The sequence below is a fragment of the Protopterus annectens genome, chromosome 5.part1 (assembly GCF_019279795.1).
Source record: "Protopterus annectens isolate FY-2018-M chromosome 5.part1, PAN1.0, whole genome shotgun sequence".
Lineage (NCBI taxonomy): Eukaryota > Metazoa > Chordata > Ceratodontiformes > Protopteridae > Protopterus > Protopterus annectens.
The window spans coordinates 745,058,282-745,075,755 of NC_056736.1; the positions used below are offsets into that span (position 1 = coordinate 745,058,282).

The following is a 17,474-nucleotide window of genomic DNA, read 5'->3' on the forward strand; positions in this document are numbered from 1 at the left end:
GGGGGCACAGTCCCCCACATAGGGGGTGCAGGGGGCCTTGCCTCCTGCTTATGTGTGTATGAGCTGTGTATGTGTACAGTTGTGTTTTTTTATGTTGTGATGTGAGTGTTGTGGTGCATGTGTGGTATAGTGTGTGCGTTTTTTTCGGTGTTGTGAATTTCACGTTTTTTTTGTGTCGGTGTTTTGTGGATTCGGTTTTATAGTCTCGAGATAATGAAATTTGATATTTCAGTATTTCAAGGTTATAAAGTGAATCCATATATACATATGGACACACACACACACACACACACACACACACACACACACACATATATATATATATATATACATATATATATATATATATATATATATATATATATATATATATATATATATATATATATATCAGAAGAGAGAAACAGGGAAACATTGCATATATGCAAACTGTACATGTAGGTAACTTTTTTTTTCCACCTATGATTATGTGTGGAACTTGACCTCGTATTAAGCTAGAAACATAACTGATATTTTGGAAGCATAACTGATATTTTGGTGATATTGATGGGTAACAGGACTATAGGTGGGGAATTTGTTGGATGAACCCTCAGACTTTAGATCAGTGACTGGGGTTAGAGAAAAAAACATCTAAAATGAAAGGATAACAAACCAAGTCTGGGTCAGAGGGTGGATTAGACTCTTGGTTAAGCAGGATTTACATCTTACCTGCTAGAATGGAAATGAGCAGGTTAGATGTCCCAATGAGTCCTGGCCTTTTACCAGAAATCAACATTTTTGTGTTTTATTTACTCAGAGTTACTGCATACTATTGTTCCTCAAGTACACATTCAACTCATGATTTAAGAGATCATTTCATCTTTTTACAGAATACATGTGGTACTCTTTGTAATAGTTTGATTGGAGGACCATGATTTTATACTAACAGATGAAAATGACAATGACTGCTCAGCATAAACATTTTGTAAAGGAAACTACAGACCAAAAACTCTAGAAAGACTAACTCAGTGGAACCTTAACATGGTTACAGTGTAATTATTATATAAAACAAATCGCACTTTCATACATGATACAGATATGTAAACTTTTAATTAAAAGTACATTGTTATTACTCACTGTTTATATGGTGATAATGCGCACATCAGACATTTACACTGTATCGTTTATTGGAGGCATAAATGATTTGCAAACATGTTGCCAGCTCTCTGGAAGTGGCCCAGTCCCAGTCAGAACTTCAGCTGTAGTCTGTGCTTTTCATGCAGAAAACTCTAAATGTATTTAAAATAGTTTTCTGGCAGCTCTCATATCCATTAGATAGCTTGCTAGATAGCTGTGATTTCTACTACAACCTTCCCTTAACATGCGCAGACATGTCCATTTTGGGTTAGTTAAGGTTTGTCAGCCAGGCACCACTGATCTGAGGCCTGACTGTCATTATGCAAGGATACCAGATTACCCTAAGGGGTTGTGGCCACAAAAAGGCCAGAAGTTTTAACATTTGTTGCAAACTATACTTGTGGGTGACACAGTAACACACGTGCATGTCTCCCCTCCATGTTCATTCTCTTCCATATTTTTGTAGTTAGCTCAGCACCAAATATACCCTGTGCCTGCCTCAGTAACAAAATATGAGGATAAATGGCAGTATGTTGCTTCACCCCAGTCACTCCTGCAGGGATTGTTTCAGGTGTACACATGAAAAGCTACTTACTGTAAGTTTGAGGTAGCAGTAAGGCTACTTACTGTAACTTTGAGGTAGCAGTAAGGCTACTTACTGTAACTTTGAGGTAGCAGTAAGGCTACTTACTGTAACTTTGAGGTAGCAGTAAGGCTACTTACTGTAAGTTTGAGGTAGCAGTAAGGCTACTTACTGTAAGTTTGAGGTAGCAGTAAGGCTACTTACTGTAACTTTGAGGTAGCAGTAAGGCTACTTACTGTAACTTTGAGGTAGCAGTAAGGCTACTTACTGTAACTTTGAGGTAGCAGTAAGGCTACTTACTGTAACTTTGAGGTAGCAGTAAGGCTACTTACTGTAACTTTGAGGTAGCAGTAAGGCTACTTACTGTAACTTTCAGGTAGCAGTAAGGCTACTTACTGTAACTTTGAGGTAGCAGTAAGGCTACTTACTGTAACTTTGAGGTAGCAGTAAGGCTACTTACTGTAACTTTGAGGTAGCAGTAAGGCTACTTACTGTAACTTTGATGTAGCAGTAAGCTTTCCACAAGGCACCGATTAACAGAAGCTTCCTTAATGTATGGTTTGACAGACACTGTTCAAAAAAGATCACACAGCATCTTACCTGTCATTAAATGATGGAGTAGCAATGCTTCTTTGATCAAATCGTACGTAACCAACTCGGCACAGTTCACTATGGCATTCCGGGTGATGTTTGGCATTGTTCCTAGGGGAGGAGAGTAAATATCCATGTTAGTCTTCACAATACTGGATTGCATAGTATGAATGTGCAGGCGCGCGAGCGTGTGTGTGTGTGTGTGTGTGTGTGTGTGTGTGTGTGTGTGTGTGTGTGTGTATATATATATATATATATATATATATATATATATATATATATATATGTGTGTGTGTGTGTGTGTGTGTGTGTGTGTGTGTGTGTGTGTGTGTGTGTGTGTGTGTGTGTGTGTGTGTGTGTGTGTGTACATACAGAAATTATTTTAAGTGCCTGGGACAACTATCAATCAGATGTACTTCAGTTTTACTTTGTTCTGAGTGTTGGTGTTTCATCTCTTTCTTGCCTTGTCTTTTTCTAATAGATTCCAATCCTCATAACCAGCTTTAGGATGGTTTCTGAAAGGAAAGCAATAAAATGCAGTTCTGACTTTACAATAAGCATTTGATTAATTACATAAACATATCTATCAGGGGGTAACGCTCGATGCTCACACAGTATTTCATACAGGGGTATGTGACATATCTATCAGGGGTAAAGCTCAATGCTCACACAGTATCTCATACAGGGGTATGTGACATATCTATCAGGGGGTAACGCTCAATGCTCACACAGTATCTCATACAGGGGTATGTGACATATCTATCAGTAACGCCGATGCTCACACAGTATCTCATACAGGGTATGTGACATATCTATCAGGGTAACGCCGATGCTCACACAGTATCTCATACAGAGGTATGTGACATATCTATCAGGGGGTAACGCTCGATGCTCACACAGTATCTCATACAGGGGTATGTGACATATCTATCAGGGGGTAACGCTCGATGCTCACACAGTATCTCATACAGGGGTATGTGACATATCTATCAGGGGGTAACGCTCGATGCTCACACAGTATCTCATACAGGGGTATGTGACATATCTATCAGGGGGTAGCGCTCGATGCTCATACAGTATCTCATACAGGGGTATGTGACATATCTATCAGGGGGTAACGCTCGATGCTCACACAGTATCTCATACAGGGGTATGTGCCCCTACATTCTTATAGCCAAATTAATTACCACTAAAAACATTGTACTGTGAAGGTGAGAACCCACCCCACTTTGAACAGATCGGTTCATAACATATGAAATGTTGACAAAAAATTAAAGGAATCAAGATATGAACACATCACTTTTGACAATATGTTTGTCTCCATAGCCTTAAACCTACCTACCCTCTTTGCCAAAACATATTAAGTATTCCCCAGTTATTTGCCTCCCTTCTTATAGCAAGTATGGCTTGCCTAGTTCCAAGTTAGGAACCATCGTGTTGCAACTTGTTGTTTGAACTACACCTGAAGAAAATCTATTTCTTGCAGGTTGCACATTGACGCTGCTTGTTTTGTACTGTTTCCCTAGAAGAACATTGTTGTAAGTATTTTCGTATTTTCATGTCACTGTCATCTAGTCTTGCTGTTAGAGTTGACCATCTGTGGGTGCTAGCCAAATTTCATGTATTACTCACTCTAACGGAGATAAAAACACAGTTTCACAAGGTACACATTTCAGTTTAGATCAAAGGGTTAAAGCAATGACAAATTTCTTTCTCTAACCCTTGATTTGATTATAACACTAGTCATGTAATTGGAATGTGTGCCTACACAAAGACGTATAGATTAAAGTTTGCCCTTTATGTCAGAACACCGACAAAACAGGCACCAATGTTACCAGCACTGACCTAAGCTTTCATGGAAATTTTTTAGCTTCACTTTCATTATTTCATACAATGTAATTAACTTTATAAAACTATAAAATGAATGTGGATCCACAGATTTTTTTTAAGGACCTTTTGTGTGTGATCTGGCAAGAACAGTGCATAGCCCAAATCTCAAATGCTTGTAAAGATGTTTCAAGGAGTGTCCCAATGGATGAATTTATCCCTTAGTTTCTTGGTATTGTGTTATACATTTTTATGTTGTAACAAGCAGTGCAATTTCAACATGTATTGTTTTTCTTGCACTGCAGAAACACACGGTTATTTGATTGCATTTAACTAGAGCCATTGTTTGTTCTCACTGTACATATCATTCATGAGATAAAATTAGCTGTGGGTTAGTGTCAGAACGCACTCAGTATTTCTTCTTTTTTCAGATTCCCAGGCACTGTTGCTCACCGTTGATTTGTATGGGACTGCATAGGAAACTGAAAAGCAGAAGTGTCATCTGCGTCAACACTTCCCTACTTCCCCATGGTAACTAGGGGCCTGTTGACATCACAGACTGACTAACAAGTGCAGACAGCTTGTTGTACTGGCAGACACAAGCTACAGAACTTGCAAACTGATATTACCCGCCATCCACCCCGTTTCTTCTTTCCTAAATCACGTCACGTTTCAAGCTTTAAAAAGGAAACAAAAAGTTCATGATCTCTAACTAGCAAAGAGTTCTCCAGACATGTAACAAAGACAGCTCTAAATAATGAACCCCCAAACATAGGCACCTTTTTTAGAAGTCTGAACTTTTCAAGTAACAAGTACATTTATAGATTCAATAAAACATTTTGGCAAAATGTTCTGCAAAAAGTAGAAAGGTAACAAATTTAAACACACAAACACAAAGATGTAAGCAAACGCAAATAAATAGGAACTGAGGTCCTATATATCTGTCCATTGTTCTTTGAAATATTTATGCCAGAAACTTGGCAACAGTTGCTGAAGGTAAGTCCTTAAGTAGTTTTGTCCACCATAAAATGCAGCTGGTACTTAATGTTGCTTTCCTTTAGTACTGCCAAAAATGCAGAAACCTAGATTCAGCTATTCTTCAAACCGGATGTTCATTAGACACTTTCATGTTTGCGCGTCTCACTTGCTGAACTTCTTTTTATTTAAAACAAAGGATGGAGGGGGGCACTAGCATACCTCTCAGCTGCACAGATTTCTGCAGAATGTCCAGACATTTGCCTCATATTTTTAATCTGTTCCGCATAAAATTTGTGGTTTTCTGGCAAATCACTGGGATGATCTGAGGACTAAAGTCACTAATTAATGACATACATTTGACAGAAGCAGCTGAGCCTGACAACATCCCAGTGCTTGTATTCACGGACTGCACAGTCCAGCTAACAAATGTCCTCATGGATATCTACAATAACTCTCTGAGTCCGCAAATTGTTCCGAAATGCTTCAAGGACACGACAATCATTCCATTATCAAAGAAGTCTCCACCATCTTGCCTAAATGACTACCACCCTGTAACCCTCACCTCCGCAGTGATGAAGTGCTTTGAAAGGCTGGTCGGGGAAGCCATAACATCTGGGCTGCCTGCTGATCTTAACCCTCTGCAGTTTGCTTACCGAGCAAACCACTCTACGGCAGATGCCATCTCTCTAGCACTCCATCTATCACTGGAACATCTGGTAATGAAGTTACTCCAACTAGGCACCAACACTCCACTTTGTAACTGGATTCTTGACTTTCTCATAGACAGACTTCAGGAATTGTGAGCAGGAAATAACTCCTCGCATAGCATCACTCAACAATGGAGTCCCACAAGGATGTGTACTAAGTCCCTTGCTGTTCACCCTGTTAACATATGATTGTACATCCAGGTACAATACAAACCACATCATCAAGTCTGCTGATGACACAACAGTGGTGGGCCTCATCAGTAATGATGATGAAACAGCGTACAGAGATGAGGTGGAACAACTGATTACCTGGTATGGAAATATCAACTTAGCAATAAACGTGAACAAAAGAGATAATTGTGGACTACGTTAAAAATCTTAAGGAACATTCTCCCCTCACCATCAATGGGAAAACAGTGGAAAGAGTGAGAAGCATAAAGTTTCTGGGAGTGACATCGATGAGGACGTGTCTTGGAACACCAGTACAAATGCCATAGTCAAGAAAGCACACCAGAGATTGCACTTTTTAAGAAGGCTGAGGAGAGTGAATCTCCCATCGACAGTTCTCACTACCTTCTACAGAGGTACGATAGAAAGCATCCTGATGAACAACCTTGTAGTATGGTATGGGAGCTGCTCTACCTCTGAGAGCAAATCCCTCCAGAGAGTGGTGAAGACAGCCGAAAGGATCATCAAGACCACCTTACCACCTATCCATGACTGCATTCACACTGCTTACAGACTGTTCCTGCATCTATTATCCGGAAATTGCTTCTGAAGCATACGTTGCAGAACTACGAGATTCAGGAACAGCTTCTTCCCTAAGGTCAACAGGCTGCTGACCTCTAGTAACAACTACGCTTCATGATGGTTGTCTGGGTTAGTAGAAACTGTAGTAGCTAGTCGCATATTGTGCATTAACCTGGTTACCAGTCTCATCTAATACTTAGTGCAATATTCACCGTGACTGTAACTTATAGGCCATCTAGGGCAGTAGCAATGCAGTAATATATCTCTTCTTTCAGTGCAATACATGTTGCCAATTTGTAAATTAACCATAATGCTAGGTCCATAGTGCAATACTCTAATGTTCACAGTGCAATACTCTAAGGTCCATAGTGCAATACTCTAATGTTCACAGTGCAATACTCTAAGGTCCATAGTGCAATACTCTAAGGTCCATAGTGCAATACTCTAATGTTCACAGTGCAATACTCAACTGTCTCTTTCTGTGCAAGGATCAATGCAATGTCTCAAACAAGTACCTGTGCAATACTAAAGTCTCATGCAAGTAAGTCTTCACTGTGAAAAGTGTTAAAATGTGTTTCTAATTATGTGCAGTATTATTCTGTCTACCTGCATGTCTGTGATGTAATAGCTAGGTGTTATATGTGTAAATGTCTGTGAAAATAGTCTACATGTTGTCTGCACATTGAATTTGGAGACATAGAATTTTGTTCAGTTTTTGCATTTATGACATTTCTGCATGTCAAAAAGTTTACTTTGACTTTAATATTTGAGTTTCAGCCTTCATATCCTTCAGAAAAATGCATGTTAACACAAATGCTGTTATTCTAGCAGCTTTCTGAGTTTATAAGAGCAATATATATAGTCTGTCCCTGTTTCTGGGCCTCTGTCCTCTGCTATATCAGGTTTTGTCCAGATTTCTTGCACTAAGAGGTTGAGAGGTTCGGCCCTGGACCCTCTTTCATTGTTGAGAGGTACAGGCCCTGGGCCCGCTTTCATTGTTCAGAGGTACAGGCCTGGGCCCGCTTCCATTGTTGAGAGGTAGGGGCCCTGGGCCCGCTTCCATTGTTGAGAGGTAGGGGCCGTGGGCCTGCTTTCATCCACAACTCATTACTGAACAAACTGGAATATAATGCAGTCCAAAATAAACACTAAAAACACAAAAAATGGAAACAAATATACAGTTATAAAACACCACTGTGTAAACTCACCACACTATGTTTGGTTAAAATCATCATGTGATGGTTAGAGAGAAAGCAATTAAGAAGCACATTTGCCCAGCATTATAAAATTAAACCTGCTCAGCTGTGTTGTTTCAGTCCAAATGTGCATCTTAAGCTCATTATTAAAGTTATTACCCTGAGAAAGGTTTTAATGCTTACTTGAACTGATTTCAACCAAGTTCCATGTTTTATGACCTTTATAGGAGCACTACACAACCCCCCCTCAAACCTTCACTGAAACATAAAATCCTGGTACCAATATATTGAAACTAAAAAAAAATCAACAAAGCTATAGAATCTTGAAAATTCCAGATATAAGACTGAAAACACAGATCTGATTCAATGTCATCTCATTTCATCCATTCAAACCTAAAAGTTGTCTGGTCTGATGGGATACAACCTTGGCACTAATGTCATGGTTTCTTGGGAACAGATCTCTGACTCGTCCCCTACCCATAATTCCCTAGGCTGTATCACCAACTCCCAGATCTCGTTTGCCACTTGAAGGTTTTGGATGTGCATAGAGCTCTAGGTTCAAGCAGGATTTTTTTCAATGAACTTTTCTGCTCTTCCACTAAAATTACTTAGAAGACAATTGATGGATATTACTAAATAGTTTGTAACATAATAGTTATTTAGGTTAGTTAGTTAACTTAGCTGAGGCTTTTGGCCTGTGTGTTTAAAAAGTGTGTTTATCTTTTATAGTTTATAGTTGTTGATCCTGGTTTAAGGTATTATTACAGTTCTATTGAATTCTGTGTCTTTTAGATTATTTGCAGAAATTTTTTTCAGTATGTCAGAGTTGACAGGTTTTAAAAAATTCTCAGAGTGTGTGTGCATAAACTTCCACCTCAGGATCCACATTCAAAATGCGTTTAATGTCTCAACGTCCCATATCTTGACATTGTCTGCCAGTCATACACAGCATTCACTGTTAGGTCCCTCCAGACAAGAAGGGACAAACTAGTTTTAAAGGGGCTCTTTCCAACTCAGACAGGGGCATTCCCTTTGCCTGTTTTACTGTCCAAAAAAAGAGAACTCAGGACAAGGATAGACAGGATAAAACTAAAACTCAGGACAAGGATAGACAGGATAAAACTAAAACTCAGGACAAGGATGAAAGGATAAAACTAAAACTCAGGACAAGGATGAAAGGATAAAACTAAAACTCAGGAGGATAGAGAAGATAAAACTAAAACTCAGGACAAGGATAGACAGAATAAAACTAAAACTCAGGGCAAGGATAGAGAGGATAAAACTAAAACTCAGGACAAGGATAGACAGGATAAAGAGAAGAGGGAGAAAGAATGCAGCAAATCTGCATCAAAGTCATCAAAGAAAAGATCTCTGGAATCAACGTCTGTCAGCCCCAACCCTGAGGTACCTCGATGGTAGGAGCCAATGCCTCTTCGACCCCGATCCCCCTAATCTCGTATGAGTTACTAATTAGAACTGGTGAGTTCCAGGCTCCAGTCTCCCATACTCCAAGAGACGATAATCTCGTCCCTCATCTACAGTATCATGAACTTGGTCATCAAAAATCCTGACAGAAGTCAACACTGACAGGATGAGAGGAAGAAATTTCTAAGAACATGGATACAGCTTGGGATTTTACCAGCACTGTCCCCTGGGAAGGTACCAAGTGATGGCCTCTTTACAAAAATCCATACATATCCACCCCTAAGGTTCAGTTTTAATGCAGCTAATTGGAAATGTGTCTCCTGTGGTGACATTGACTGTTTCCCAATCTATATCAACTCCGATGCCATCTGATTGAGATGAGACCCAAAGCTGAAGCGTCAAAGCTGTGTTCCAAGGGAGTGAGTCAATGCCAAGGCTCTCAGAACCATCTCTTCCTATTGGGGCTTTGGCTTTTAATAGCTTGGATCCAAGATTGACATCAGGGCTGGGATCATTGGTGCTGAGGTTTCCCAATCTTCTACAGAATGGAGGAAATCATTGGTTCCAGCAGCAGTCTCAGCCTTTGAGGCCTTTGAAAGCATTTTGGTGATTGACAAGGACAAGCTAGCTTCAACCACTTCAGTTCTATTTGCATTCTGTTACTTCACCTCTTCATCCTGCCATACAAGGATAGCTGGCACCAAGAGTTTCAAAGGAAGTCTGCTTCATTAGCTCACCATCCAATTCTGCCCCTTCTACTGCCCCCCAAGAAGGTGTTCCCATAAAATGGATGTGCAAGCAGAAGCACAATGTTTCATCAGCAAAGCCTTTCACTGATGATACAGATGAAGGAGGGGGCTCCACTCACTCCCTCTGTGAAGATGTCTCATTCAGCAACATTCTACAACTGATGAAACACACAGGGGGTTGGACAGCCTAAGACATTTCTCCGGATGAAAATAATAAAGAATCTATGCAATGGACAGATTTGGGAAATCAGCTTATGCATTAGTGACATTTACCCTTAGATAGCTGAACTACCCAGCCCACTTAAAAAGATTCCAGAGAGACCTGACTAAAGAGATCACCAAATCACTCTCAGGGGTGTACCCTGTGGATGTTCAGAAAACAGTGGACTCCCAGCTATCCACTGTTCAATTCTCCTCTAATGTGGCCATGTATCTTCACTCCAATGCAGCATATGGTATGGCTAAAGCAGCAGGAATCTGCATAACCATGTGTTGTCATGTCTGGATGTGACTTTGTGACTTAGCAGAAGACTTTAAGTCGTCCTTTATTAATGGCCCATTTCCAAGAAAGCTTTTCGGTGCTTTTGAATGGTTATCCAACTACTGTACTCTGGAGGCAATCGGGGACACCTATCATTGCACCCTCAACCCTGGCACATGATAAAACTGGATGCCCAGGTGTTAAGAATAATATCAGGAAGCTATTCAATTCCATTTTCCCCTCCGCTTCAGACAAAGAAAAAAAAAAACCCACGATGTTCCACCCAATCAGTGGGTCCCAGCAGCCATAGAAATTTCAAAGCTGCTACAAAAAGGAGTAATCCAACCTATCCCCAGTGACCATTTACAGTTTGGAGTCTATTCCAGGTTCATTTTAGTACCAAAGGAGACCAGGGACTTCAGACCCATTTTGGATCTCAGTTTTCTAAACCAGTTTCCAAGACATACAAAATTCTGAATGGTCACAGTACAGTCCATGTTGCCTCTTCTGGGGAAGGATAATTGGATGTGCTCTGGAGATTTCCAGGACACTAAAATCACATCAAAATAGCGAACTGCTACAGCAGATTTATTCACTCCCAACTCGGAGTCGGTCATTGTCAATCAGAGCACTACAATTTGGTCTCAATACAGCCCCCAGGGTGCCCACCAAGATCATGGAAGTAATAGCTCTGCACTTGTGCCCAATGGGGACCCAAGATTTCCCCACACCTTGATGACTGACTCCTCACGGCCTCCACCAAGCATCTACTCATCTGGACCAACTACCTCAGCTGCTTATGAAACTAGGGATTTCTGTAAATCTGCCAAAATGCAAAGTGACTCCAGCACACAGAATAGAATTCACAAGATGCCACCTGGACACCAAACTTCAAACAGAGTTCTGACTTTGTGTATCACAGCGCTTCAAGTGCTTGACCACCCAATGCTACCATCAAGATTACTACTACATCTCTTAAGTTTCATGGCTGCAACAATTCCAATGATTCCTTTAGTCAAATTTTAGATGAGGGTACTGCAAAGGACCCTGGCAGTGCAGTGGTCTCAATTTGTTCATCCTGTACATTCATTCATGCAAGTCTGTAGGAAACACATTGCTTGGTCGATAAAATCCATGTCTGTGACCATGGTCCATCCTTTCCGGATGGATTCACCTATTGCAAAACTGATCATGAACACATCCCTTTTAGGGTGGGGGCCATTTCAAAGGGAGAATGGTCCAAGGCACATGGTGGTCATTAGAGGCCAATCTTCACATCAATGTCTTGGAGATAAAAGCAGTCCTCCCCACACTGCAGGCTTTTCAGGACCTCCTCGTCAATTGTGTAACATCTATGCAGACACCATGACTGTTGCATTGTACATTAACAGACTAGAAGGAATCTGATCTCATCTTCTATGTTGTGAGGCCATGAGGGTTTTTGACTATGGGTGATGTCTTCACACCACTTTCTGACAGCAATTTACATCACAGGGTACTCCAATATACTAGTGGACAAACAGAGCAGAACATTACTAATGTCTCATGAGTGGTCCCTCAATCCCACAGTGACACAGACAATTTTCAGTTGCTGGGGCCAGCCTTGCTGCAACCTCTTTGTCTCCTATCTGAACAGCCAATGCATCAGTTACTTCAACTTGATCTCCCCACAGGGAATGTCACCAAGGGGTGTTCTAGTCCACATTTGGTCTCCGGGTCTCCTGTATACCTTTCCTCTTCTGCCACTGATGAACAAATTCATACAGAAAGCAAGACAGCGCATGACCAGAGTGATCCTCATTATCCTATTTGATTCCCTTACCTATGCCTGTTCTAGTACATCCTCCATCCTTACCTATGCCTCTTCTAGTACATCCTCCATCCTTACCTATGCCTCTTCTAGTGCATCCTCCATCCTTACCTATGCCTCTTCTAGTACATCCTCCATCCTTACCTATGCCTCTTCTAGTACATCCTCCATCCTTACCTATGTCTATTCTAGTACATCCTCCATCCTTACCTATGCCTCTTCTAGTACATCCTCCATTTATGTTGGATCAATATCCAGATCTGCTATCTCACCCATCCAGACTGCCTCCTCCAGATCAGAAATCTATGAAATTAATCACACGGTTCCTGTAATTTTTAACCTTTGCTGGAGATGATAGGCTTCCCACAGTGGTAGTTAATATTTTCTCTGCTTAACAGAAACCATCCTGGTTTAAGGTATTATTACAGTTCTATTGAATTCTGTGTCTTTTAGATTATTTGCAGAAATTTTTTTCAGTATGTCAGAGTTGACAGGTTTTAAAAAATTCTCAGAGTGTGTGTGCATAAACTTCCACCTCAGGATCCACATTCAAAATGCGTTTAATGTCTCAACGTCCCATATCTTGACATTGTCTGCCAGTCATACACAGCATTCACTGTTAGGTCCCTCCAGACAAGAAGGGACAAACTAGTTTTAAAGGGGCTCTTTCCAACTCAGACAGGGGCATTCCCTTTGCCTGTTTTACTGTCCAAAAAAAGAGAACTCAGGACAAGGATAGACAGGATAAAACTAAAACTCAGGACAAGGATAGAGAGGATAAAACTAAAACTCAGGGCAAGGATAGACAGGATAAAACTAAAACTCAGGACAAGGATAGACAGAATAAAACTAAAACTCAGGACAAGGATAGACAGGATAAAGAGAAGAGGGAGAAAGAATGCAGCAAATCTGCATCAAAGTCATCACAGAAAAGATCTCTGGAATCAACAACTTCTGTCAGCCCCAACCCTGAGGTACCTAGATGGTAGGAGCCAATGCCTCTTCAACCCCGATCCCCCTAATCTCGTATGAGTTACTAATTAGGACTGGTGAGTTCCAGGCTCCAGTCTCCCATACTCCAAGAGAGACGATAATCTCGTCCCTCATCTACAGTATCATGAACTTGGTCATCAAAAATCCTGACAGAAGTCAACACTGACAGGATGAGAGGAAGAAATTTCTAAGAACATGGATACAGCTTGGGATTTTACCAGCACTGTCCCCTGGGAAGGTACCAAGTGTTGGCCTCTTTATAAAATTCCATACATATCCACCCCTAAGGTTCATAATGCAGCTAATTGGAACTGTGTCTCCTGTGGTGACATTGACTGTTTCCCAATCTATATCAACTCAGATGTCATCTGATTGAGATGAGACCCAAAGCTGAAGCTTCAAAGTTGTGTTCCAAGGGAGTGAGTCAATGCCAAGGCTCTCAGAACCATCTCTTCCTCTTGGGGCTTTGGCTTTTAATAGCTTGGATCCAAGATTGACATCAGGGCTGGGATCATTGGTGCTGAGGTTTCCCAATCTTCTACAGAATGGACGAAATCATTGGTTCCAGCAGCAGTCTCAGCCTTTGAGGCCTTTGAAAGCATTTTGGTGATTGACAAGGACAAGCTAGCTTCAACCACTTCAGTTCTATTTGCATTCTGTTACTTTACCTCTTCATCCTGCCATACAAGGATAGCTGGCACCAAGAGTTTCAAAGGAAGTCTGCTTCATTAGCTCACCATCCAATTCTGCCCCTTCTACTGCCCCCCAAGAAGGTGTTCCCATAAAATGGATGTGCAAGCAGAAGCACAACGTTTCATCAGCAAAGCCTTTCACTGACGATACAGATGAAGGAGGGGGCTCCACTCACTCCCTCTGTGAAGATGTCTCATTCAGCAACATTCTACAACTGATGAAACACACAGGGGGTTGGACAGCCTAAGACATTTCTCTGGATGAAAATAATAAAGAATCTATACAATGGACAGATTTGGGAAATCAGCTTATGCGTTAGTGACATTTACCCTTAGATAGCTGAACTACCCGGCCCACTTAAAAAGATTCCAGAGAGACCTGACTAAAGAGATCACCAAATCACTCTCAGGGGTGTACCCTGTGGATGTTCAGAAAACAGTGGACTCCCAGCTATCCACTGTTCAATTCTCCTCTAATGTGGCCATGTATCTTCTCTCCAATGCAGCATATGGTATGGCCAAAGCAGCAGGAATCTGCATAACCATGTGTTGTCATGTCTGGATGTGACTTTGTGACTTAGCAGAAGACTTTAAGTCATCCTTTATTAATGGCCCATTTCCAAGGAAGCTTTTCAGTGCCTTTGAATGGTTATCCAAGTACTGTACTCTGGAGGCAATCGGGGACATCTGTCATCGCACCCTCAACCCTGGCACATGATAAAATTGGATGCCCAGGTGTTAAGAATAATATCAGGAAGCTATTCAATTCCATTTTCCCCTCCGCTTCAGACAAAGAAAAAAAAAATCCCAATATTCCACCCAATCAGTGGGTCCCAGCAGCCATAGAAATTTCAAAGCTGCTACAAAAAGGAGTAATCCAACCTATCCCCAGTGACCATTTACAGTTTGGAGTCTATTCCAGGTTCATTTTAGTACCAAAGGAGACCAGGGACTTCAGACCCATTTTGGATCTCAGTTTTCTAAACCAGTTTCCAAGACATACAAAATTCTGAATGGTCACAGTACAGTCCATGTTGCCTCTTCTGGGGAAGGATAATTGGATGTGCTCTGGAGATTTCCAGGACACTTACTATCACATCAAAATAGCGAACTGCTACAGCAGATTTATTCACTCCCAACTTGGAGTCAGTCATTGTCAATCAGAGCACTACAATTTGGTCTCAATACAGCCCCCAGGGTTCCCACCAAGATCATGGAAGTAATAGCTCTGCACTTGTGCCCAATGGGGATCCAAGATTTTCCCACACCTTGATGACTGACTCCTCACGGCCTCCACCAAGCATCTACTCATCTGGACCAACTACCTCAGCTGCTTATGAAACTAGGGATTTCTGTAAATCTGCCAAAATGCAAAGTGACTCCAGCACACAGAATAGAATTCATAAGATGCCACCTGGACACCAAACTTCAAACAGAGTTCTGACTTTGTGTATCACAGCGCTTCAAGTGCTTGACCACCCAATGCTACCATCAAGATTACTACTACATCTCTTAAGTCTCATGGCTGCAACAATTCCAATGATTCCTTTAGTCAAATTTTAGATGAGGGTACTGCAAAGGAGGAAACACATCGCATGGTCGATAAAATCCATGTCTGTGACCATGGTCCATCCTTTCCGGATGGATTCACCTATTGCAAAACTGATCATGAACACATCCCTTTTAGGGTGGGGGGGGGGGCATTTCAAAGGGAGAATGGTCCAAGGCACATGGTGGTCATTAGAGGCCAATCTTCACATCAATGTCTTGGAGATAAAAGCAGTCCTCCCCACACTGCAGGCTTTTCAGGACCTCCTCGTCAATTGTGTAACATCTATACAGACAACATGACTGTTGCATTGTACATCAACAGACTAGAAGGAATCTGATCTCATCTTCTATGTTGTGAGGCCATGAGGGTTTTTGACTATGGGTGATGTCTTCACACCACTTTCTGACAGCAATTTACATCACAGGGTACTCCAATATACTAGTGGACAAACAGAGCAGAACATTGCTAATGTCTCATGAGTGGTCCCTCAATCCCACAGTGACACAGACAATTTTCAGTTGCTGGGGCCAGCCTTGCTGCAACCTCTTTGTCTCCTATCTGAACAGCCAATGCATCAGTTACTTCAACTTGATCTCCCTACAGGGAATGTCACCAAGAGGTGTTCTAGTCCACATTTGGTCTCCGGGTCTCCTGTATACCTTTCCTCTTCTGCCACTGATGAACAAATTCATACAGAAAGCAAGACAGCGCATGACCAGAGTGATCCTCATTATCCTATTTGGTTCCCTTACCTATGCCTCTTCTAGTACATCCTCCATCCTTACCTATGCCTCTTCTAGTACATCCTCCATCCTTACCTATGCCTCTTCTAGTACATCCTACATCCTTACCTATGCCTCTTCTAGTACATCCTCCATCCTTACCTATGCCTCTTCTAGTACATCCTCCATCCTTACCTATGCCACTTCTAGTACATCCTCCATCCTTATCTATGCCTCTTCTAGTACATCCTCCATTTATGTTGGATCAATATCCAGATCTGCTAACTCACCCATCCAGACTGCCTCCTCCAGATCAGAAATCCATGAAATTAATCACACGGTTCCTGTAATTTTTAACCTTTGCTGGAGATGATAGGCTTCCCACAGTGGTAGTTAATATTTTCTCTGCTTAACAGAAACCATCAATTAGGAAGATTTGCAGCAGTAAATGGAAGAGATTCTCAAGTCTGGGCCTACTCCAAGGTCTGGACCCATTTTCAACACCAGTCCCTTCCATTCTTGAATTTCTGTCTGATCTCTTTGACAAGGGCTCCAGCTCTGCAACTATGAAGTTACAATTGACTGCACTATCCAATTTCCACAGAGTATGCAATGACATGTCAATAGCATCCCTTAAAATATCAAAAGCTTTCCCCGAGGGCACATTTCTAGTAATTCATCCTATTAGATATCCAGCTCCCACATGGGACATTTTTATCATGTTGCAAGCTTTAACCCAGTCTCCCTTTTAACTTGCTTCCACTGCAGATTGAAAGATCCTTTCATGGAAAACTATCTTTCTGGTCAAACTAAAGTCTGTTAGATGGATTTCAGAACTACAAGCTCTTTCTTCTAAACCCCCTTTTTTGTTTTCTCATAAATATGGAATTTCGCTCAGAACCAATGCATCCTTTGTCCCAAAGGTGGCATCCAAGGCTAATTTAAATCAATCTATACATCTTCCTGTTTTTAAGGAGAAAACCTGTTTCACGTTAGATGTTCATAGACAGCTCAGATTCTATGTCCACAGAACAAACAATTTCAAAAAGTATGATTGTTTTTCCTTTGCCAAACTAAAACTGAGAAAGTTGGACTCTCTAAAGTAACCTTGTCCAGAGGGCTTTCTGGTTATATTTAGGTCATAGGTTCATAGGTCAGTACTAGGCTAACTGCCCTTGCTAGCCATTTTTAAGCCCAGACAAGTATCTCTTGTGAGATTCAAACCCTGCACTTTTTGTTTATAAGGCAAACACTTTAACCATTAGGCTACCCTCCCAACCCTTGTATCATAAAAAGAACTTA

General features: G+C 41.2%; 1 protein-coding gene across 3 annotated transcripts in view; it reads right to left on the reverse strand.

Annotated features, from left to right (window-relative positions):
• Positions 1 to 17,474, reverse strand: part of LOC122803636 (mitochondrial uncoupling protein 2-like) — a 205,270-nt gene that overhangs the window by 64,742 nt on the left and 123,054 nt on the right. For all 3 annotated transcript variants that reach the window (XM_044073382.1, XM_044073381.1, XM_044073380.1), the window contains one exon: positions 2,300 to 2,401. In XM_044073382.1, the coding sequence (XP_043929317.1) occupies positions 2,300 to 2,401 (102 nt within the window). The remainder of the gene's footprint in view (positions 1 to 2,299; positions 2,402 to 17,474) is intronic.